Genomic DNA, 26508 nt, shown 5'->3' with positions numbered 1-26508 from the left:
AATATATTGGTAATTTCTATCACTTTCTTGTAGCATTTCTCTATTAAAAGCGGATGTGATCACTAAAAGAAATCTTAAAAAAAGAAGTAATTATTTTAGTTGAAAGATTTTTTACAATTTTCAAGTTTTTTTATTTTTAGAAGTTTAAATTTTTATTCTTTTTGAATTTCTGTCTTATTTGCGTGCTACTTAACTTGTTATTTCTTTAAAAAAAAAAAGAAGGAAAAATACCGCTAATTATTTGAGAAAAATGCCTCAGTTAAGAGTAAGCATATCACCAACACCAGGTACCATCCCACCGTTATCCTTGAAAAGAGTTGATCGTTCGGAATGTGATCTTGAAAGTTTTATGACAGGATTGGCATGTGTAGAAAACTCTTGGATCGATAATCGAGATTTGCCACACAGGTAATTTCTTGTAAAATAAATTTACTGCTTATTTATTTTATTGTTTAAAGTTCATAATAAAATGAACACAATTTTATTAGGATATTTAAGTTAAAGAATTCAAAATTTTATTTATTGCTTCATAATTGGGTTTACAACTTAATAATTACTTTATAATTGTTTTTTTTGGGGTCCTATTATTGTTTTATATCAGATTTTTGTTGCAACCTCTTATTCCTCGTAAGAAGAATTACTGTAGTCTTGCGATTTTTTGTTTTCATCCAAAATTCACATTTGAGGGACCTTAATGAATTAACCCGCATGACGTTCATTGCGTTTAAGAATCTTTACTAGTAAATAATAAAAAGTTATTACTACTTGAATGAATAACTATTTTTGAATATACATAATGTCATTCATTTTATAGTGATTTTTCTGAAAGAAAAGTGATATTTGCATGAATGAATAATTAATTTATACAATTTTATAATTATTAAATTTTCTAAAATCCATACATTGTCTAATTATTATTATTAGTTTTTTATTATTATTTTTTTTTTCTTCACTTTATTTGTATATTTACAACTGCAACAATTGTTGCATCAAGTAAATTTGATCTTACTGGTTCAGTTCTCTTGTAATAACATGGTTAGAGCAATCACCCACTGGTGAAACTCTTTCACAATGATTTAATCACAACAGATCTCTAGGCCATTTTCGCTTCAAGCGACGAGGAGGATTGTCGGGAAGGTGAGGAGAGGAGAGTTGTTGGACAAGAGGATTAGGATGGAGAGCTAGGAGGCTGTGAAAGTTGCGGTAGCGAGACTTTATTAGGTCAGTGACAAAAGGGATGTGTAGGTCAGTGTGTATGGTAAGGTTAGAAATGTAATATGGAGCATTCAGGATTTTCCTTAGGATTTTAGATTGTAATGTCTGTAGACGTTTGTAGTTAGAGGGTTTGGTTGAGCCCCACACTTCTGCTCCGTATGTCCATATGGGTCTTAACAGGGTCTTGTAAATAGTCAGTTTGTGATTCGCGTCGAGTTTGGATCTGCGGTCAAGTAGTCTACTAAGTAGCTTGTAGCGTCTGTTCACGTCTTGTCGTTTCAGTCGAGTATGTGGGTTCCAGGCGAGTCTCTTGTCAATGTACAGTCCTAAGTATCGTACTACGTCAGCTGGAGGAATCGTTACACCGTTCAGTTGAACTGGTGGACTCGCAGATTTTCTTAAAGTAAACGTAATGTGTACTGATTTTTGTTCATTAATTTTAATTTTCCATTTTCGGAACCAGGTTTCGAGAAGCTTTAAGTGAGTTTGAATGTTCTGAGTGGCTTGCACCGGGTCGGAGTGATTTAAAAATTTAAATAGAATTTTTAAAGTTGTTTATTATGTTTTATTTCCTTAACAAAAATTAATTTATTTTGTAAAAATGTAGGAGATATTTTTAGGAAAAATACCGACTTGTAAAATAACTAATAAATCAATTTCTTATCGCCTAAATGATGAAATATTTATCTTTTGTATTAAGTGATAATTCTTCTAATTGTTCTACAGATTATTTCTATTTATTTTCAAGCTCACTGGCATTTTTTTTTTTTTTCCACATATATTAATTATTTTCTTTCTACTTGAAAAACTAAGAATTATTTGTCATAATTTGAAATTATGGATTTCATTGGAAATTTGTTTTTGAAATCCCAAGACTTTCGGAAATTTGAGTTCTTAAAATGTAGACAATTTTATGTGAGTTTTAAAATTACGCGAACATTGGAAAAGCTACAGTAAGGATAAGCAATTGGTTTTTGAAATATCTCAAACGATAAAGTCACTTAAATACAAGTTTGGCATTTCGTTTAGTTTCCTCTTAGTGGATGGATTCGAAAGATTTGCCCAAATAAAACTGATGTTGAATTTTCATGGAAATTGCACGTTTTGTGATTATGCGAGTTCAAACATGCTCTTTCTTTCGCAAAAACGAAAAATTGTAAGATACATACATACATATATATATATATACAAAATATATATATATATATATATATATATATTTTGTATATAATAAAACCTAACACACATGTGACGCGTGTTATTGTGCAACCATTTTTTAATTATATTAATTGACTCATTTCAGTTAGTATTGAGGCTAATGAATAGAAATTATTAAGATATCTGAAAGCAAAAATATTTTAGCAATTTTTTAGTTCTACACCGCGATGAGATAATGCCTTGGATTTTGCCAATTTTCACGGCATTGTTTTTGGAACTGGAATATTCAATATATTTAGCTGATGCGCAATTTGATTTTCATCAAATATACAGTCAGTATTAGTGAGCTTTGTATCATTTTGAATCAAGTAATCGCTTATTTTTTGTGACGAGCTTTACTTCTAACTACCAAATTAGTCTTCTTCGGAAACTCCCCTGGTTAGGCTTCTCTTTGAAATGTTATTTCAGTCAGTTAAAAGATATACAACTTACATAATATTAAGAAAGATTTCTTAGCATTGATGGGTTTCCAAGTTTGTGGAAAATTACTTAATCGTTAGTGCTATTTTACAATTTTTCTTTCCAGTTTTATCCAAAAGAGGTAAATCTGGACCTAAATACTAAATCTTAGCTAGCCAGTCGGCTATCCTTAATACTTAAGGTGGTACTTAGTATTATTTATGCGGTACTCACTTTTATATTAACCTTAAGTAAATAATTTTCGCAAGAGTGGTGTAGGTGTTTCACACACCAGATATATTTCTGAAACGTTAGACGGAATTCGATGTAACATGTTAAAAATACCGCTGCTCTCTAAATAGATTATCTATTATTAGAATACATCTACAGTACATACTTCTCTTAAGATGGCATTGCAATCTTCTTGTTTGTTTTTAATAATCTTTTTGCATGTTAAATGTTAGACATATGTGATTTTGCTTTAGAAATATAGGGAGATTGTTATGTACATTTTCTGCCCTTAAGAGAGGAAGTGTGTGTGTGGTGGAAGAGGTAGAAAGAAAATATAACCCGACTTACCTTGGGTTTGCTACATATCCAGGCTTGACGTTGGTATTGCGTGACTGCTCCAATATTACTGACTAGTATATCTTCTCATCTCACAACTTTGTCAACAGTCCTATGTTTATCTCATGTCTCATCTTTCAAGAATTTATTTTAAGCAGAATAGAATATTTATTTGAATTGGAGGCGGCAGGTTAATAAAGGTTGCCGAGTAAATTGCGGGACCAGCGACCAGTTTCATTTGACGGTCAGAAGGAGTAAAAGGTAAAAGCTGGACAATGAGGCGGTTAGGATTTGCGGAAAGAAGAGAATGTTTCTAGTGATTAAGTTCTAGAAACTGGCAGTATAAATCTGTTAAACGATTTTTTTTGTTTAATCAGCATATCGACTGCTTTAGATAATGACTTATCGATTTTGTATGAAATTATTTTCGTTAAACTTGATTTTATAGTGATGATCTGGGGGAGATTACGTTGATTTCATTACAGGGAACATGACTTTATTAATTTCTTATTATAATTTGTTACTGCTAGCAGAAACAATAAACTTGAAGAACAATGTTTTAAAAGAAATACATATTTGTGTAAAGAAGGAATATTTGGAAGCGATTAATTTATAAATAGAGCTGCCCAATATTTTATTATGAGAGGAGGGAAGTGGCGATCAATAATTTATATTGCGTAGCCTTAAGAGGAAAGTTTGTTCAAATCATAATCGCTCATTTTGTTGTTACGCAATATTTGCTGATACTGCCTGACCCCGCTTAATTGTTTTTATAATACATTTTATATTCTTCAAAATCTAGGAGCTGAAGTTTAGTCTTTTTTTCCTTTTTAAACTTTAAGGGTCAACTTTTTTCCCATGATTTTATTCATCGTATTGTTAATAATTTTTCTTTCTTTTGTTTAATTATAGTTTTAAAGTAACGTTAATGTGGTTCTCGATCTTTATTAGATATTTTGCCGCACCTGTGTTATAGGCGAGGCCCCTGCAGCATCCCTAAGTGATAAAACATCTCTTGGGTACACTAAGGGAATTCGAGAAGAAGACGTGGTACCAGTTAGGGGTGTAAGTACTCCCTGGAGGCTAACTTTATCCTCTCCTACCTCCACTAAATTTTCTGAAGAAACCACCTGCAAGAGAATTCTATCTATCTAACATTGTGGCTCTTAAACTTTTAATGAATCTTGACCTCTTCAATGGTTTTTTTTTTTATCAGTTGCTATCTTATTGCAGCTACATCTGATCTCCAATTGTGGCTGCCCTTACTGATTAGGCCCTCCTCATCTTCCATCTCATGTTTCTCCAGCTTAATCTGTTCAGCCTACTCTTCTTCACTTAGAAACTTAACAGTTGACTCTAGTTAGTCCATATTCCTTCTCTAACAACTTGATAACTATCCAGATTCTCCGGTAAGCATGGAGATTCTACACCCAGACTAAGCCTCCCTTATTCCCAGATGGTTATCCTGGACAAAAAAAAAACACCAAGATCTCCAGGGGAGTTCTAGGTAAAGAGTGATGAGGTGATAGTCAGATATAATTCCCTTTTAGCTTTCCCGGATATCCCAAAAATTGTCTCAACATTAAAAGATTTTTTTTTTTTTTTTTTTTTAAAAAAAAAAGGGTGCACATCTTTCCAACACTAGGTTACCGCCCAGGCCCTCTAGGAAAATACCAAAGATCGGGAAGCTAGCTGATTGAAATAAAATACTCCCTTGGACCACAATTTTAGTTTTTGAAACTTCTTCTCGGAGGATATTGATTATAGTGAAATTCTGGGAGAGCCATGAAGAGCTACTTCAATACTACCATTTTGTTGTAGTGAACATGTATAAATATGGAAGCCTACTATATATTTTTTTGAAATTTAATTACGTAAACTGCGGTAAAGTGTTTCGGAATAAAACAAAAATGAAGTTTTCAAATCTAAAACAAAAATTAAGTTGCAAGAATTGATGCGACCTTGTTCTTTTTGTTTAATGTAAAACAGTTTCTGTAAAATTTATTACCATTTATGGTAATAATTGTGGAATTCTAAAATGGAATTTAGGTTTATGTTAACAAGATTGCTTTAAAGTTTAAATTTTTTTAAATTGCAACATTGATTAGATCGATTTTTCATTTGAATATTGACTATTTATTATTGGATCGATTTAAATTTATTATGATAAATAAATGCAGTATTCTGTAACTTTTCTATCTCATGGTATAACTAAGTTCTACCCTGAATTTAGTGGCACATCAAACTTATTTATTTAAATTTTTGTGTGTATATATACATATATCAGCTGTACGTGAAGTCGAATGTTTTCTAAATAAAAACTAAACCATATTTAAAGACGTATGAAACTGAATCGTAATGTTAACAATGTGCAAACAATGATTAGTCTGTGCAAAAAGCCGTGTGAACGTGGTACTTGAAAGGTTTGCAAAAAATGCGTTTTATTTCATTAACTGCGCTGTAGCGATTCAAAAACGTACACAATTTTTAACGTCGGAGAGTCGAAACGGTTCAAAGCGGGGCACCGCACTATTATTACTTTATTTATTTTTTATTTATTTTATTATTAGTATTAGATTGGGTATTATTTATTTTTATTGTACAAGGCGTGAGGGCCAGCCATTTCTCTTATTATTGTGCTACATTATTGTGGCGACAACATAGCATTCAGTTCTGGAACAATGCACTAAAACATTGCAGTTCTATTTAATTGTATAGTTCATATGAATACTTTTGCTGTAGGGTTGACTTAAAATTATATTAAACCAATCAGCGTTGTGGTATTTTCTCTTCTGCCCGGTAGATAAATCTTTTGAGATTCTATTGGATAGGCAGTGTGCATGTTTTGTAAGTTAGTTATTTATTACCACAACCATCAGTGGTTGTAAACAGAGGTGTAGAATGGTTCAGTTCATGTACAGTGGCCAACATTAAGGCAGGAGGAAGTGTGGTTACATTTATATATTGTTAGATTTTAATTAAAAATTCCATATTTTAGAAAATCTTGTAAAAATGCAAGAAATAAATCTTAGATTATCACAGTTGACTGTATTTCTGTCTTATATGGATATACTCACGTGAAATCAGTCGCCATTACAGTTAAGGTAATGCCTTCTTTTTTGCACGAGAACTTTACGTCCAACTCCCAAATTAGGTGTGGCGGACGTAGGCAAAACATACTTTACTATAAATTTCTCATATTAACCATTAAATAAAATCCAAGACCTAGACCAGGAATCAAACCCACTAACCAACAATACATCTTGAGATTTGCGGGCCTCTAAACCACTCGGCTACCGTGGCACCTACTTTTCGTTAAAAAAAGCGTTTTCTTTTGCTAATGTCGCTGAAAAACGTAACATTGATTTACTCATAGGCACTTACTTTCAACAAATTAGGCTAAATGGACCTCAAGAAAGGATATACCAGCGAATACCCCAATATTAACATCTTTTCGAACTAATAGAATTAGAGAAATTGTACAATTTTAAATTAAGTACTTAGTTCTTTTTTTGCAGCCATCTTAACGTTGGATCAAAGAGACTAATCTCTTAATCATTATCAAATAGTTATCCTTTTTAAAGAGGATGTTGATGTTATTATAAAGCTCAATATCTCAATCGTGCTTATTTAGCACAGTTTGAAAATATGCGTTTTTGTATAGATTAAATAATTAGATTAGGCCAGTTTTTCCCCTGAGAGTTTGGGATCTTTATATAAATAATGATGGATGAAAGTCGTCTAGTTTCAATACTTGATGTATGGCTCATATTGTGGTGTAGAACTCTTCAGGCCAGTTGTATGGATATTACTACATCTAGCAATATGTATACAGGGTATGTTGTTCCTTTTTCATATAGCTTGCTTTAACCCTTCAATACAGATGGGTGAAAAGACACCCTAGAGTACAAAATTGGGTCTTTTAGTTTCTATTATTTCCTTTTTGTCTTTACACTTTGTAAAAAAAATCTTGAAAATTGTAATTTAGAATATATTTTATATTTATTATTGACAAAGAAAAATTAACAAAACTAAACCAAGTTCCTAAGATGCCACCAAGGGACACGATAATTAGGGTTTTGGTCCAACTTCCGGAAGAAGTAAATTACTTAATTGATTTTATCATTACTTTTGAGTTTTTCTCGTAAAATATTATTTAATTTTTTGAATTATTTCCCAAAAAATTTCGATTATGGACACTTTTTGTGAGAGAGGTTGTAGTCTAATGTGCCATTGTTGAAAATTGTGTTTCCTTACCACCTGTAGAATGTTAATAAAGTTCAAATATAGAACTAAAACTTGAACCATGGTCACCAGTGTCGGCTATTTATTTCCTCTTATCCTATTTTAATTTATAACTTTAAAACATAACAATTGGGTAAAATTTTATTTATTCTTTTTTCAATTTTACATGTTTATTTTCATTTTACTGTGTAAATGCTATGAGTTGTCTTTATGTTTGGTTCCTTATTTGTTCACCTACGAGTTCATTTTCATTTTACTGTGTAAATGCTATGAGTTGTCTTTATGTTTGGTTCCTTATTTGTTCACCTACGAGTTTATTTTCATTTTACTGTGTAAATGCTATGAGTTGTCTTTATGTTTGGTTCCTTATTAGTTCACCTACGAGTTCATTTTCATTTTTCACTTTTATAATTGAAGAAATAACTACATCTTTCTTCAATTATCTACTAGAACGTAGCACAGTCTCCTCACTGACCAAAGGCTGTTGTAAAACACGGTACCTCTTAGTTTCTTGGCCTGGGAATTAGGAATCCTCCAGGTTCCTTCACAGAACTTCATCTTTCGTGTCTAAGTTATGCTCACAGGCACTTCCTCCTCTGTGCCACCAAGTTACGTCCCAAATTCCCCACAGAAATTGTGGCAGCATTTTTTCCTGCGTCAACTTGTCTGCTGTGTCATTTGCCTCCGAGTCAAACAATACAAAGCCGGTTTGGTGAAAATCTATAGTTTAATTCTGGCACTTTTATAAGATTTTCAAAAATGAAAAAACCTATCAATATTATTTCTATTGAATCTATAAATTTATAAGATAATTATCACAATTACTCTGTTTCTTGTATTTTGTAACCAACTCCTACTGCAGAATGTGTTCTCTAAAGCAATAAATAAATAATTATTAAATCTATAAATGTAACTTAACAGTCCCTTAAGGGTTTAATGTTGACCCTTTATAATAATGGAAGTCAGAAAGTAAAAACTGAATCACCTTAAATTATTTAATTTTTTGGTTAATTATATTTTTAAATTATATTATTATCAATGGGTTTAATAACATACGAACATGTTTTAACGCAAACCTGTTTATCTCGTCCTCTAAGATATACATGGAAACGGAAATAATTGTTTTCTATATTTGTTTACCATTACGTGATTCAGATGTACATTTGAAAGTATTAATCTAAAAACCCCCAAAATTATGATACTGAGTTATTTGTTGGCCTCTTTGTTTTCTGAGGTAGACCACCAGTCAGTTGGTGATCTTTTTTAATATCTCGCCTCAATTATAATTGTGTAGGGTTCTTAAGTTTAGAGTATTTCCTGTACTGAGGTCCTCCGTTGCCGAATTGTGGTTCATATTTGTCGGTGTTAGGTCAACTAAAACTTACAAATAAAAAACACAAAAATACAAATTTGATATTTTTTGGGGGGGGCACCATTGAAGAAGCTCCCGCCAATAAAGATTAGGCCTTAAAAAAAAATATGGTTTGTCATTATCTAAGGGTCTTTGTCGCCTGAAGCTTATTATGGACAGTGTTCTCTCGTTACAGTAAACCTTGTTCATTAGAGTGAGCAGTAAGAAGCTCCTAAGAAGAGAAAATCTAAGGGGCAGCAGCTTGGATTCGAACCTGGAATCCAGTTCGCTATCGACTGAGCTAATCCTTACCCTGTAAGTGGTCATACCAGACCTTTTTTTTTCGAAATTCCAACGATTTTCAACGTGTTTTACGCAAATATAAGTCTTATCAAATTTAACCCAATCATTTTTCCAAAAAAATTCAATATAGGTATTTTTTAATTTAATTTTTTTTTTGTTTTTACGATTATTTGAATTGGGCCGCACATTTAATTAATTGCAGAGCTCCAAGAAAAGTATTGATTATTTTTAATTGATAAAATTAAAAATAATTTTAATCGCTAGAGAATTCGGTTCAAGCGTTAAATTGTGATATCTCTAGCGATAAAAATGATAAAATTTCTCTAGATTGGCAAAAATATTCACAACTTTGTCCTTGTTATCCCATACATCTTATCTTATCTCCCCCATTGTAAGTGCCTCTTAGATATTATTACTATTATTATTATTATTTCAAATATTGTAATTGTAATAGCATTTTAATTTGCTACCATTGGAAGCTTCTTCTCCTCAGATATTACTCAGAAATAAATCGTGATTTCTGCGCGGAGATATATCTGAATATCTCTCAGGCAGTGGAGAGTAACGAACACTGTTCATTTAACTTTGCTTCTGATAAAACACAAAAGGTATTTTACAGTTGCACGCACTAGGGCAGCCTTCCTCTAGTGTACGGTGATAGAGCAGAGTAAATGGACACTCCAAGACCGCCACTAGAGGTTGACATCCGCATCTCGTAAAATGGATATCTTTAGAAGGTGTAAATACGAAAGATGGCGTATCTAGTAGCTTTGGATGGCAGTTCCGACAGGGTGTGTACGTCTCTATCAATTCCATTTACTTTTGGTAAAAAAAGGAGACGTATATTGAAATCGCAGAATATATCAGTGCATTTCCAAAATCACATTGCAGTATTGCAATCTATAGTCATTTAAAATGCATTGTACAAAAAAAAAAAAGACTAAGTTGAAAAGTAAATAATCTTTTAAGCAGTAAACAGTCTTAACATTCCAGTATGTTGATGACTATGTAAACAGTTTACGGGAACAATGGAGATCATATATTGAATTTTTTACCCTCAAATTTGGGGTAAGCAATTAATTTGCATGAATAAATTAAGTGTGTATATACAGTGACTCCCATTAATATTGGCACACCTATTACAAAATGATTTAAAAGGAAAATGAAAACAACATACAAAAGTTTGGGATTTTTTTTTTTTTAAATAACATTAGCAACATCTGTGGAAATTATATATAAGTATAAATCGATGAAATTCCAAACTGTTAGGTAGCACTTTTTGGAAAAGTGTAAAATAAGGCTCTCAAAAATATTGGGACACCAGAAGTGCTAGAGTTTAAATGTTCAATATTTAAAATCTCCTACTATTTAATAATTGGTTGGTAATAATTTAATAATTGCTTTTTGACTTACAATAGCCCTCAAACGATCAGGCATAGGTGAAACAAGTTTTTGGTTAATTCAGGTGGTGTTTTTTTCCCATTCTTCCAGGAAACATCGTTTTAATTCATTTTTGTTAGATATTATTCGTTTTTCTTAAAGCACCATAAATGTTCAATGGGATTAAGATCTGGTGACTGCGGAGAGGTTTGGAATACTTTTGGACAATTATAACAGTCACTGACGTATCACCCAAGCCGTAGGTTTGGGGTCGTGGTCTTGGTAGAATTTAGAAGACCCTAAAATACCAAATGTTTGGGCACTTTTTTCAAATTATATTTTAATATATTACTATAAACCATTTTGAGGATCATTCCATCAATAAACACTAATTCTCCAAATCCTGATGCGGACATCCAGCCCCAAACCAGAACTGACCCACCTCTACCCGGAGGTGCAGCTTTAAAACCCTTTAAAGTTGGCTGTAAATTCTTCTTTTCGAGTTCAGCATTCGCTTTCCTCCAGACCATATCCCTTCCATCTGACTGGAAAACATTAAATTTTGATTCATCGCTAGAGTATATCATTCCAAAAGTCACTATTTACATTGAAATATTTTTCGGAGGGAAGGGATTAGCTATGAGGTTAGCATACTGGACTCCCACGCGGAGGTCCCGGGTTCGAATCCAGCTGCTGACCCTTAGATTTTCTCTTCCTAGGAGCTTCTTACAGTTCACTGTCCGGTGATGGACAGTGTTGTCTGAAACGAGAGAACACTGTCCGGAGGCCGGCAGTGCACTGGAAAAAGCTCCGGGCGCTAATGACCTCAGCTGTTGATGCGCCAAAAAAAAAAAAAAAAAAAAAATTTCGGCAAATTTCACTCTCTTAACACGATTTATCTTACTGACAAAAGGATTCTTCCAGGCTACTCTACCATGATAGTCGAGTTTTCTTAGCACTCTCCGAACTGTTTCTGCTCCTTTTTTGCTCTCTGAACACGTCAAAAATTTCACATAGAAGTTTTGGAGCACTAAGTCGGTGATCTTTTTTAATTCTTTTAATATATAACGCTGCTCTCTCTCAGAGAGCAGTTGAGGACGGCCTTTTTGTGGGGTTGAAACAATTCTTTTTTCTTTTTGGTAACGCTGAATGATGTTCCACGCAGTAGATGTTTTAGGTCCGATCAGTTTTTCTGTCTCTCTAACACTTTTTATTGTCTTTGTGCAAAGAAATTATAATATTTCTTTGTTCAATCGTTGTATTTGTATTTTTGCGCGACATGTTACACCTGGCTTGATGTATATAAACTAATTTAATTATTAATTTCATATTGAATATATGCTTAAGGTATATATTTACAAATTGTATAAATATTTGGGCAAAACCTTGGACAAACTATAAATTATAATAGTGTCCCAATATTTATGAGAGGTAGAATTTGCTCTTATTATTATATATATTTTTTTAATCTACCAAAACATTTTTATGTACTTATTTAAATAGTTTTTATTTAATTAATAGTAATTATAAAATGAAATGAAATTATAAAAATTTGAATAAATGGGTGCCACTTTTAATTTTCGTCAATTTTTAACTTCTGTATGTACTGTCCCAATATTAATGGGAGTCACTGTATAGAACTATCTCCTGAGCTTGGAGTGAGGTAAATATGAAGTAAAGATTTCTATAAAAAAAAAGTATTTTTATTCGAGAACCTAAGAAAATAGTATTATTATTGTTAACAGTAATTTTGAAAAATACTTAGTTAAAAAAAATACTAAGCAGTTGTTGACAATCATATCTAAGAGTTCAGTTGCAGATTTGCTTTACTGACTCCTCTGAGTAAGTACAAATAATTGTAACAACGTTCAAAGCAGGAAGAGGTATTATAGGCTTGTTGGTTTATTACACACAGTAGTGGGGATAGCTTAGTCAATGTGGTGTAGTGGGGTGGTTTAGTGTCCTCTATTGGATCTTGCAACCTTCTGGAAACTGTTTCTCTGTCGAGTCAGTTTAGTGCCAGATATATAAACCGTTGGGTATCGAAAGTGAATGTTATCTGGTTTATTGTTCTTTTTAAAGTTGGGTTTTTAGTGTTATCCTGTTTATTAAATTTAGGTGAAGCAATGTTATTACAGAATAAGGACAATGCATTAAGAGGACCACCTAATGAGTTAGTTCTGGTTTTTACATTTTATTTTATTTATTTTTTTATAGGTGTTTTTTTTTTTTCTCAAATCGGGGTTTCCTCCATTTAAAATTACATTTAAATTTAAAGTGTATCTCTTGAATTTCTAATCGATTCCAACAAGTTGTAAAAACGATCTAAACTTTAAAATAATAATATACGCAATAATAATTGAATATGAAATAAATATAAAATAATAAAAAAATATTAAAATAATAAAAGTAAATGTTACCAACTGTAATTATTACATATTTTAAAAAAGAAAACCGTTTAAATTTACCGTTAAGACTTTGTGACGTCATCATCTTTTGTTTACAATCTTTTGTTTGAAAGAATGTTTAGTTATTGATAGACTTCTATTCTTTTAAAGTATTTTCTATTCTTTCTTTTGAGGCCTATTTGTTACGACATATGTATTTGTCATGAGTTCATACAGGAAGTCGTAAGATTTGTAGTTTTCTTTAATAAACACTCTCACCTATATAGGTTTGTGCGTGTGTATGTGTGCGTGGATATGATTAGAAGTAATGGAAAATTTTGACTCCACAGAATATCTTCTAAAATTATGTGGAGTTTTTTAATATTTTCTGAAAACAGTCTTAAATGATTTTTTGTTTTTTTATTTCGTAAATTAGCTACACATATGTGTACTGCCTATCTTATCTTTATGTATAGGCCTATATTTTTATTTATTTTTTTTTGCGTAAAATCGATGTGTGGACGAAAAATATACTATATTACTCTTTAAAATACCACTTCAATTTTTTTTGTTTCATTTTTTGTACGTTCTTTTTAAGATAACGACATCAATAGTTTTGTCAAACATAATCTTTTTAAATAAAGTGGTTTTTTGACAGTTTCATTGGAACTTTATCTAAGATGGAACAATTAATTTTATCTGTATTCAGGGAAGATTTAAATATATCACCCATTAACTACATAGAATCTTGTATTAAATAAATTATCTGTTACTTCGTTTTGTCCCGTCTAAAAGGAAGTGTAGCTACCCACCTGTAGATTTTGGTGTATGAAGTTTCCTGCTCCTTTGAGGCTTCTTACAAGTTAACTGTCTGGTAATGGATAGTGTTTTCTGTAACGAGTGGACACTGTCCATGAGCTATCAGAGGTCTGGCTTCAGACACCAATAACCTGAGATGTTCATCATGCTTTAAATTTAAAAAAAATAACCTAAATTGCAGTAAGAGAACTTTGTTTTTAAAAAACTCCTTTTCTCTCTCTGTCACTCACTTACACACATACACAGTAGGTATAACAATAACAAGTTGTAATAAGTTTTGTAACTAATATGAATTACATTTTTGGGGGGAAAAAAAATTAAAACAAAAATAAGTTTTCTGTAACAAACAAGTCAATATGATGAAATTAAAAGTAAATTATTGTTATCGCATAGAAAAACAAAATAGTAACACTCTTTCGTCACTGCTATATGAATAATTAATTCAATAATTAAAAAGCAAATCACGAATTTAGTTTTTAGGTTGTTCGCATTACTACTACGTTGTTACCATTTATTGAATACACTGAATAATTATCAGTAGTATTAGTTACCGAGTTTGATTGCTCTGGGAATAAACATATTGATTACAAGCCCAATAGTAATTCCACGTTCCAATTATAATTATTTGTTTTGCAACCTACCCGTAGTGTTTCACTGGACATTTGGCCTACCAGCTGTTTCTGTTGTATCTTATTATACCAAATGTAATTCTGAGAATGAAACAGCCAGCATATCACGCCATTTATTATGTACAAACTTTATATAAATTTGATATAAAATACAATACTGACAAACAGTTTGAAATTAACGTGCAATGCAAAATGGTGGTAAGGAGATGAAGTGTACGCTTACTCAGTAAACAATGAATCAGCTGTTGTGCCATTAATTTGACCTTAGAGAATTCCTTGATCCTTTTGCCAGCCTTATTTTTTTGTTTTTTATTTATTCCACCTTAATATGCCCTTATTTTTAAAATATCAATAAATAGGATAAGTTATAAGATACTTATTTAAAGGTAAATTTGAAAGTTTTAGATGTCGACCTTGTATGTCGCGAATATATTTATATGTCAGCATTACTTGATTATAATCGTTTTTAACACTCTTTTGTTACTGCTGCATACACCTTCTATGTAAATGACCCTGAGCCAGATGCATGGTCATTTCTGTATTATTTACGCATTCCTATTTATTCTAAGTCGATTTACTTTCTCTCAGTGCTGTTAAAAATAGTGAAGAATTTGAATCTCAAAAAAAAAAGAAGATTTTTAAAGGGAACCTGTTTTTTAGGGGGGTGTACTTTTGGTTTCGCAAAAAGTAGCTTAAGCTCATTTTATGATCTGCGAAACACGATAAATTCAATAATCCATTTCCTCTAGATACATGTTTATCTCTATTATTTTTTAAAATTTGTTCTAATAGTATACTATTTTTAGCATTTATTTTATTTTTGTTCATATCCTGTTACTAGATCTAAAAATTAATCGAATGGTACACACTATCAATCTTAACTAACTTGGATGCATTTATTCTGATGAATACTAGCTGAAAATAAAACGAAATTAAATATTTTATTTTTTTTAATATCACAGAGACCGATTCGGTGCATAAAAATTAAATAAAGTTTGTAATTAAAATAGTTTAAATAGGTACAAAGTAATAAGAGATTAAATAAAAATAAATCAAAACTATTTGAAGTTATAAACAAACAATGAAGGTATAACAAAAGTTAGTGATACTGCTGAAACACAAATATTGAACTTTGGTTTCTACTTCATATTTTTAGTAGCAATTTTAAGGCTGTTATTTAAGTGAACTGTGTACACAAATGGCTAACATATTATTAAATATAAAGCAGAAAATAAATTAGTAGTAAAAATTCCTGTAATAGTTTTATTTTTAAAGTGGCTATAAGTGTAATGATTGAAATTAGCAACAAAACACGCATTGTAGCTCTGGTGTTGCAGATCAAATCTACATTGTTCATTCTTTAACGGATATTAGTCTAGTCTGAGTTGTCTTTCTAAATTGATATAGAAGACCTATTCTCTGGCACCCATAATTTTAGTCACACTGTTCATAAATATTTGATATTTGTTGAGGAATTGGTGTTAATAACAGTAATTGGGAGGTTTACAAGTTATTTTGTCTGCCGTATTCTTTGTGATTAGCAATGCGGATCCATTATACGCAATGCGGTACTATCTCCAAGATTTTAATTACTAATTTCTTTTACTCTCACCTTTTCTTTCTCGGAAAATGTCCCGCCAATTTTTTTTTCGGGTAAAGCTTTACATCTAAACTACCCGATTAGGTGTCTTGGACGGAAACGGAAGGTCATACTTAACTATTAATATTTTTTCAAACAAATAGAAATTAGCCACTTGGGATTCGAACTGGTGATTTCCCACTTACAAATCCATGCTTCATAACCACTTCACACCAACTCCCGCCAAAATTAGTTAACCGGAAGTGCCACTTAATTGAATCAATTTTTGCAGTTTTTTTTTAAAATCTAGGCTGCTACAAAGATCTTAAAATTACCTCATTGAATTTAGTCGGGATTTTTCAATTTCGTTTGAAAGAATGATTATTATAATGGATTTTCATGATGAGAACTCTCAGGACCTTGAAAAAAATGCCTAGTTTTTTTTTTTTTAGCATTATTAGTTTTGGGGTAACGGATACAGTAGCTTTCGTTCCCGTCTATCTGAAGGTGATTAGAGTCTGTAAGCTAATCTAGGGATGTTTTTCTATTTATTCCTGTGGAAGGCTTTTTAATCAAAGTCATTGGCCACTTTCTGTGCTTATTTTTTGCAGACATGGTCGTACCAAGTAACGACTTTCAGTAAAATTCACCCCAAAATTCTTAATAATATCATTTTAGAGATTATCATAAAAAAAAAAGAAGGGATTACTATATTATTACATAATAAAGTGCACGTGATGATCTGCGTACAACTTGAGTAATTATTGAACAAGTAATCTGTGTCACATTAATTGATTGCCCTCTCTCAATTAATTTCTAAAAATAGCATCGCCAGCGGTGCTAGAGAACAATGGGAGCTAATCTCACGCTACTATCCGTCACGTGCTCAATATCCACTTTTTGGACTTCACTAATTTAACATCTAAAAAGTTAAACTACCTTTTTTTTTTTAATGAAACTTCGTGTGTAAACACTATAAGAGTTTTGTAACTTTCATGAAAGTAAGTTTTCAACTATTATTTATTGTAATCATCAAAGTTTCAGCTAGTGAACTTAGTAGTTTGGTTCATAGTTTAACAAGTCAAGAACTATAGATTGATGCAGATTACTTCTTAATGTCCAAAAGATAAGAGCCACGAAAACCAGTTTTAACTCTACCGATGAATCAGATAGCCTATTTAGGGCTGTAAAGGTTTTTTCTACTTTTTGAATAGATAAATTAAGTTTAGGCCAATCTCTATCGTAACCTAAATTAGTATCGTTAATTTTTGAAACTTAACCTTAATATTATAATAATCTTCCGGCATTTTTATTTGTATTATTCAGTTCATTAGCGGAAATGTGTACGCTAGGGCTTTTTAGAAACACAATTTACTTGCAATAAGACTTTTCTTATTACAATTTTCAAAATTCTAACTTATTATTTTATTTTTTGGAACACCAAATTTCAAAAAATACTAGTAACATTATTCACATCGTAAAACTGCATATTAATGGGTCTTTAAACAGTTAAGTGTACACGTCAAACCAAATCTTTATTACGGTGCGTTCGACGTTGTATACACGTTGTGAAAAAATATAAAATTGCCATTAACTATAAAAACTAGAAATTTTAATAAAATACAATAAGAATATTATTTGGTCGGATATTTCCTTTATCTTACCAATAGAACTGCGATGGGAGTCAGCCAAATGATAAGTGGTTGGTACATATTTGGTCTCCGCATTAGAGATTCGGAATTAACGTACACAAATAGAAGCTCTCAACCCTTGTGCAATGACGTTTTTACCTTTTAGTTAGAGATTCAGACCTCAGTACGAGTATGATTTCATTTTGCACAGAATTCAAAAAGCTCTTTTCTTCCTTGTAAAAGCTCTTGCGTCCCTAGTTAACTAGGGGCAATCAATGCATACGTGAAGCGGTGCATGATTTTTGAATGAGCACAGAATGCTCTGTTATCTCAAGCCCATTGCAGAAAAAGTCGTTTGCAGTGACTATTATGACGTTGCAAAACTGTTGGTTGTTTTGCCCTGCGTTCGACGTGTATACACGTCATTGTCTGATTTCAATTCCGCACACTGTGGGGGGGGTTTCTTAAAACTAAATTCCACGCTTAACTGGTTAAGAGGAGCGAAAGACTCGATATCTCTTTCAAACGATTCTTCCTAAATAAATATTAGTTACTTAGTAGTTTAAAATTCTGATCTATTATCTGTTATTAGTAAAGTAATCGCCTATTTTTTTCACTCGGGACTTACCGTCCAGCTACCAATTAGGTGTCGTGGACAAGGGCGGAAGCTCATACTTCACTATAAACAATTTTTTCTATCAAATAAAAAGTAGTTACACGGTGGATTCGAACTGGGGATCTCCCACATACAAAGCCATGCTCTTGACCACCTGGACCAGTGATGGGCAAAGTACGGCCCGCGGGCCAACTCCGGCCCGCGAAAGTATTTAATCCGGCCCGCCGAGGGTCCATTGACATGGATAGTATATGGCCCGCTATAATTATGTTTTGACGGTCGAGAAGTATAAAGTAGATTCTACTTAGTAGAATAATAGATGCATAACCTATAGGTGAAGCTAAACTAGCCGCGTAGTTACACAAGTGTGTAATGCTGTAATGTTTTTGTAATATTATGATTAAAAGCTTTAACACAAAATGCATTTTTTCTATAATTCTGGCCCTCCTCTAGAATTTCTTAAACTTTGTGGCCCCCCCATTAAAAAAGTTTGCCCACCACTGGTCTAGACCAACACTTGCCCTATCTTATTTGTTATTATACTCTTTGACGTGATCGCTATTCTCACCCTTTAAGAAGAAGTAAACAAACACACATATAAATAGAACTTAACAAGTTGTAGAGTGGTTAGATTTGACAAAATAATTTGTAGACATTCTATATAGTCTTGCAGCCACTCTTCTGTGATTACAGTCTAATTGAATGGACAAGACCTCCCATAGTCTTGTTTGCGTGACTAAAGTTAATAAAATGTCAACACCAAACTTCCTTCTTAAACATGAATCATAGTCCCCAAACTAGACTCTTGTTTAAAATTGCCTGCCAAACTGTCTGGAACACCTTTACAATTTAGTTTCTCCTAAATATTTACTTACTATTTATTTCGAGGAGGGTTCGAAGAAAACACAACTATTTTTTGTTAGTTTACTTTCTCTGGCTCTCTAAGAGTAAATGTAGATTTTTTTTATTGTGACTTTTCACCAAGAATCTGTCGTTTTGTTTGTATAGAGTGGTGACATCACACTAAATTTCACAAAGCTCCTACATTCTTTAAAGTTACTTTAAAAACAATTATTCACAATATATTACCTAATTTTTATTTAATTTTATTTTTTTGGCGCCTTTTTGATCAGATTATTTACTATTTTCATTCACAGTATGTTCGTCTATTTGAATTATTTTAAATTTCTATTTACTTATGCGATTTAACTAGGACTTTCCAAAATTAACACGTGATTTGGCAGCAAATATACGATATTAAAACGGGGGGACTACCTTGGAACGAGTAAATGCTTATTGCACCTGACAATTTGTACCATCAAAGTGATTTACGTATCTCTATGTACGCAGCCTTTATAAAATCCAGTTACATTTTATTGGGTCACGCTTTTAAAATGATAAAAAAAGGAGTCTTATTACATTTCGGGCTGGTTTAATTTTACTGGTTGAACGCCTTTATTTCTTACTTTTATGGGCCATTACAGTGCTCCGCATTAATTTTTAGGTTGCGAAGATGGTATTCTTTCTTAGGTATTGTGCCCCACTAGTGAAAATTTGCATCTGTTAGTATTCAAGTTGAACTTGTCTCTGGTAATTTGATTTTTTAAGTGGGGTAAATCAGTTTTTCATTTACCATATTTTAGCTACAATTATAACAAATCTGGATCACTTAGAAAAGGTATACCCTGAGGTTGTCGAGAGAACTAGGGCCTCCATGAGTTCGAATCCAGCTGGATCCTCTACGATTACTTATCAGAAGCTTGTAAGGCAGAGTGTATGATGAGACTCATATTGCTGTAACGTGAGCCGACACCGCACTATTTTTTGGGAGCTATATTGCACGGTATCCTGTGCCAGCACCCCTCAGGGAAGATACAATTCATCCAGGTACTCGTAAGGACGTTCGGGAAAGGAAAGACCAGCAATTAAGGATAGCTAATCCCTGAAGCTATTTCACCCCCTCTTAATACTTTTCTAAAGCTTCTGAAGAAAGAAAAATCCTAATGGATTCTATGGGAACCCCAAGAAACAGAGGGAAACCAGGATAATGCCCCTAAAAAGCCTTAAAACCCCTTCTCCTCAAGGATATGCCCTTCTCCATCGCTTCCTGAGCAAACCAAATGCCATTCTACGTCCGCTTAACTGGTCTGTTACCGTGAGGGTACGCCCGGTACTTCTGTCGCTTCCATCCTTCGTACGTATGGACCTTCCCCCCGTATGATACCCCGTTTGGTTGGGCTAGGAAATTGCTGGGGATTGAGAGCCCACCAATCAAGGAAATCTTGCTTCCTCACTTTCCACACCCTCAAATCTTCTCCATATGTCCCGGGGCCGACTCCTTTTACCCAGATAAATAAAATAAACGTTTTGATGAAATCGAGGAATAAAATAGAAAACGTCTTTATTTCCTTGACTAACTTTTTATTAGTTTGCCAAAACGCAGAATTGTGGAACTTTATTTAGCTTTGGCCAAGGAGTGATGGGGGGAGAAATCTATGCATATTTCGCTCTCTTTTCTTTAAAAGACCATAAAGAAGGCAAAAATAAATTTATCTTTACGGCCGCCTAGAGAAAACAAACGGTCCTCTTTGTTTTGAGGCTAATTATAGAAACCAACGGTTATAAGCCAGCTTTATACAAAAATTGGTTGGATTTAAATGAATTTTTTGTTTATACGTGACACTTTTTTTTTTTTTAATATTGTATTGAAGTTTACAACTGCAACAGCTGTTGCAACCAGCAAATGCGATGTAAGATAACAATATCCGGATATACGAGTGAAGAAGGCACCCAGTGGTGTCACTCCATTAACAAGTATATTAGTCTGTTCTTATGATTGTTTTTCAACGTTATGTTTTTTCGTGCAGTTTTTGACGATCAACCCTTATACAACTGTCCTACCGGAAACAGTTTTAATAATAGTACAAATTTTAGTAAAAATCTATCGAGCAGAAATCGAGATATTTAGTGTTAAAGTTTGCTTCTGTTTTACAAAGTGAAAACTTTAACTTCAAATATCTCGTAAACTACTCGATAGATTTTGTTTATATTTTACCTGTATATGAAGAGTACTATGATCTACAGAGTTATCAGTAATAATAGTTTTAGAGAGGGTCTTACTTCCTTGGGGTAAACTCCTCCTCTTGAGATGCATAGCATCAAGATTTCTAAAATGCAAATCTATGTAAATTTCGAATAAATGACACTTCATTTTCAATGAAAAAGGTTCTTGTGGTGATAATATGAAACGATTGCAATACTTCTTCTTAATAGGTTAAGAGGAGAACGTCGCTTCAATGTTACATAAGGGATTCTTAACCCTTTTAGCCTGCCAAATTTTAACAAAAGTTATTAGTAATAATAATTTTGGTGGGGTCCTTACAAACATGGAGGAGCTAACTCCTCTCCTTTTCTAAGTACAGCGTCGCCCCCAAAAGGCACATCTACATAAAATTCCGATTCGAATAACACCTCATTCATAATAATTTGGTTCGCGCGTTTAGGCGCTACGTTGTTTACAAAAAAGGTAACAACAACAACAAGTACAAGAACATTTTCTGAAAATGCCGTTTTTGCTCATTTTCGGCAACTTTTTTCTCGAAAACTATTAGATCTGGGTTGTTGCAAAGAAATTACAGTCATAAAGGAGGGTTTGCCCTTTATTTCAAAGAAAATTTGGGAATTTTATCTTTTATAGAAAAAGAGAAAAAAATTGTCAAAGTTGGGTGTTTTTCAACCTAACGCTTTTTCGTGCAGTTTTTGTCGATCAACCCTTATACAACTGTCCTACCGGACAGTTTTAATATGTTGATTTCGTAACGTTAGTTTTAATTCGCCATAATTTTAGTTATTATTTAAGAGGTTATTTTGAAACATATCTCTTCAATGTAACCAGATAATATTGTAATGTAACCAAATTACATTCATAAAAATATATTATATATTTATAAATAAATGCTAATTATGCGTAATTTTTGGTAACTAAATTTTATATTTATAAATAGCTTCTCCATACAAATAAATTCACACGCACACACACACACACTCATGGAAGCGTTAAACGACGATAGGCTAGCTTGGAAAAAGGTTAGATCTGTGCAATTATGGACTGTTGCCAAATAATTTTAGTTCGTAATTATTATTATTTATTTTTTTTAAATATTATTTTAGAAAGTCTAGTTTATTTTTATTTTGCAAAAAAACAAAAAGAAAGTACATTTTTTAAATTTGTAATTAAGTTTCCGATGAACTTCGATTTGTCGAAAATTTTTGAAAATCGATGCGAGCCATCCATTTTCAGTAGTATGGACAAAAAGTTCAGGATTTGGAAAAAAAATCATATCGCTTCACTTTTCAATTACAAATGGTGGTATTAATAACTTTTTTATTTTATCTAAACACCTAATTAAGTAAATAAAACATATTTTATTTCTCCTACCTGTTTGCATTGATCAGATTTGACTAGATGAGTCACAGGCGATCTTAACTTTTTTTTTTTTTATAAAAATTATAGAACAGCTGTTAAGTGTGACGCAATCAGTATAAATAGTGAGCGGAACCTTGGTGCAAAGATGTATCCGGTTATACGGGATTTTAATTATCATATGGTATTCACAAATATCTGCGCTTAAATGTATGTCACTGACACATTTGAATTTTTAAAAAAACAACAAAAAATCGGACATTTTACGCGCTATTTCTTAAAAAAAATGCATCCGGTTTTGTTTTGTTTTTTAACTTTTCTTTAAACTTAAGGAAATTTATTCACAGAAACTACGATAAAACAGGAAGTTGTTGAGTTTTCCCCGCCAGATTTTCCACAATACTATCTTTTATCTGGTTTTCTTAAATTTCCCTCTAAAATAATGCAATAGAATTACTATTGTTATTTATAATTTAAAGACGTGTCTAATTTTATTTCCAATGTTTCCCGACTAAAAGCTCTCTCAAACAGTAGATGGCCATTAGTATTGTTCCCTCCACCTATAATTAGAACTGTTTGAATTACTCAACGAATACTTGGCTCCCTCTATTTATTACAGTTAGTTAATGTTGACGTAACATATACTATGCTCAAGTAGACAGATTCTAAGTGGAGCCAACTATGTTTAACCCTAGCTATTCACTGAACACATTACATTTAAAAAATAATTAAGCAAAAACAAAATTACTAAATTTGACTAAACATTTGGTATTTAATTGATAGTGACAGTGTACTATTTGTGGGCTAGACTAGAACGTAAAACGGAAATTGCCATAAATATTCAAATTCATGTGTTAAATATCGCATTAAACTTTCACTGCCACTAATATTGTTTCTAGTTATGTATTAACAATTACAAAATGACATTTTGTAAAATGTTACGAGTTAAATGGTTGGTTCATTTAATAAAATGACCCTTACTGCTGGAATCGTGTGGTGATATTAGAGCTGTTTTCTATTTGGAAAGTTCTCAAGTTCAAAGATAAATTTTGTATACAGCTTTTTGTGAAAACGTATGAGAGAAATGTAAAAGATCGATGGTCTACGTAAATTATTTTATTGAAAGTTAAAGCCAGCCATTTCTGTAAATTAAGTAATGAGACTGATTTTTTTATTCAAAAAGAATTACAATTCTATATTGCCACCTTCAAAATAACTTCCTTCTGAAGCCACACAGCGCTGGAGACGTTTCTTCCACTCCTCGTAGCAGTGCTCGAACTCTGATACTGGAATAGCCTTCAGCTGGTCGGTTACAACCGTTTGCAATGTTTTCGACTGTCCCAAAATGAGTTCCTTTGTGGTGATTTTTCCAACTTCGGGAAGACAAAAAAATTAACACGGACTCAAGTCAGGCGAATAAGGAGGCTGAAGAGCCACAGGAATGTTTTTACTGGCCAAAAACTCTGGTTTATTGAAATTGCTGTGTGACAAGGAGCATTATCGTTCTGCAGCAACCCACTTGTTCTTGATGTTTGGTCTCACACGAATGACCCTTTTTTCTAAGTTTTTCAAGAACCTCTCGGTAAAAGTGTTCGATTGACCGCGTTTGACCTTGAGGTAGAAACTCTTTGTGGACGATTCCGTGGATATTGAAAAAAAAAAAAAAATCAGCATGCATTTGATCTTCGACTTCGCCATCCTTGCTTTTTTGGTCCTTGGAGAGGTTGAAGTGTGCCACTCCATGCTCTGGCGCTTGGTTTCTGGGTCGTACTCCTAAGACTCGTCACCAGTAATGACACGTTCCAGAAAATGGGGATCATTTTCAATTGAATCCAATAAGTCGAAAACATTCAAACGGCTGTAACCGACCAGCTGAAGGCTATTCCAGGATCGGAGTTCGAGCACTGCTATGAGGAGTGGAAGAAACGTCTCCAGCGCTGTGTGGCTTCAGAAGGAAGGTGACAATATAGAATTGTAATTCTTTTTGAATAAAAAAATTTAAAAAAAATCAGTCTTATTAGCTTATTACTTAATTTACAGACCTCGTAGGTTTGTCGTTTTATATGCCGTGAACTTCGATTTTGGAAACTTGAAAAGACTAGTATAATAACACAAATTTTAGAAAATGAATTAGATAAATAATATGTATTCAACTGATATATTATTTGTTACCGAAATGAGGTCATTAAGTGATAATGAAGTGAGCAATTTCGCTTTGACGTTTAGATTGCTACAATGGCTTTTTGTTTTGTAAGAAATTACTAGTTATTTATCATTTAAAACACACGCTACTATTGGGAGAAATGCCAATCTAAAAGGGAAACGGAACTTGTATTCTATCACCATGACTATTGTAACTAAATTCATGCAACTGGGAGCAGCTGCCAGGTGATTTACTATGAGATCAGCTGTTCGTCTGTTATATCCACGTGTTAAATAAGGAGAGGGACATTGTTTTAAGAGTAAAATTGTTCTATTTCTCTCACTCTTTCAAAAAAAAAAAAAACACCACTTACAGATGTAAGAGAAAGAAAAAACATACTAATCTTAAGAGTTGGGGTCGAGAGACCCCAATTTTGCAGCTTCGTACCTCCAGAAATCCCATTTTCAAATTTATCATTATTTTGTAAATTAAGCTTTAATTATTGGTAACATTATTAAATAATAGTGGGAAATCTGTGCACTGCAATTTGGACATTTAAGGAAACTATTTGCACAAATGCAATGAACATAAATTGAATCTTATTTAAAAATCAATCAAATTTTAGTAATTTTTACGTGTTTTCTTAACATTGCATTTACTTACAATATTCTATAAGTCTTCTACTTCTATTTCAAACAGATTAATCTTATCTCTAGTGCTGCTGAACACAATCTCCTGTACGTTCTCTGCGGCTACATTTCCGAGGGTGGATATTGTTAAACATTAGAAGGGGATCACAATTCATTAGAGCTATTGTAAAACATTATCCATCATTGAACTACCAATCACTAGCTCATCTTCATGCATATCCATTGAAAATCAATCCGCCATATTAATCGCAACATCATGGACAAGTATCTCCTGTTCCACGTCAAAGTTGTTTTCTTATTTTTCCCTAAAATTATGTAAATTTATTTAACAAATTCCTACTGGGGCAAATTTATACACAAAAGTAAACCTAAATGTATTTTTCTGTTGTAAATTATGGGCGTTTAGATTTATGTAGAAATATTTTAAATTAACTGTTAAAATGTAATAAAATTACATTTTAAAATTCAAATGAACAATCAGTATTACATATTTCTGTGCAGATATAATACAAAGGTATGAAAATTTAGCGTAGTAAACAATCTAAAAGTAAATATAATCTACGATAATATTATACTCAGCCTTGATTCGGCAAGGTGTTGTGCGTACTCGTGTTGTTTTTGCCATTTTAAACTCAGGTTCTTGTGTTATTTGTTTTTTGTGAGATCGTGGAATAATTTTTTGTATAATTTGTGTTTATGCATATAATTGGGAAATTTTAATGGAATATTCTAGATTCCCCCCCCTTCTAAAAATGTTTAATTACATAATAATTATTCAGGAATAAAATGATTTGGGAGTACACAAATTTTTGGTGTTCTTAATTATTGTACATTAACAACTTATTAATATTCATAACAAAGCTGATTGCTTTAGTTAATTTATTGATTATGGATTTAGGTGATTCTAAATGTTAAGGAATAAAATCTTTCAGAATATTAAAAAAAACAACAAC

At 32.4% G+C, this 26508-nt stretch overlaps 1 protein-coding gene across 6 annotated transcripts in view; it reads left to right on the top strand.

The window, feature by feature from the left end:
* Nt5b (5' nucleotidase B) overlaps positions 1-26508 on the top strand; it is a 57279-nt gene that overhangs the window by 10575 nt on the left and 20196 nt on the right. Inside the window, exon 1 of one of the 6 annotated variants that reach the window (XM_074142385.1) lies at positions 39-408. The exons of 3 other annotated variants lie outside the window; for them this stretch is intronic. In XM_074142385.1, coding sequence (XP_073998486.1) covers positions 251-408 — 158 coding nt within the window. In that variant the 5' untranslated portion in view covers positions 39-250. Of the gene's footprint in view, positions 1-38; positions 409-12649; positions 12852-26508 lie in introns of those variants that run through there. 2 more of the 6 variants (XM_074142384.1, XM_074142388.1) reach the window with 2 other exon arrangements.

This window comes from Rhodnius prolixus, unplaced genomic scaffold (assembly GCF_049639745.1).
Source record: "Rhodnius prolixus isolate KJV_2025 unplaced genomic scaffold, Rpr scaffold_6, whole genome shotgun sequence".
NCBI classification, from domain to species: domain Eukaryota; kingdom Metazoa; phylum Arthropoda; class Insecta; order Hemiptera; family Reduviidae; genus Rhodnius; species Rhodnius prolixus.
Note: the sequence above shows the minus strand (reverse complement) of the source record. Positions and strands in the feature narration are given on the sequence as shown.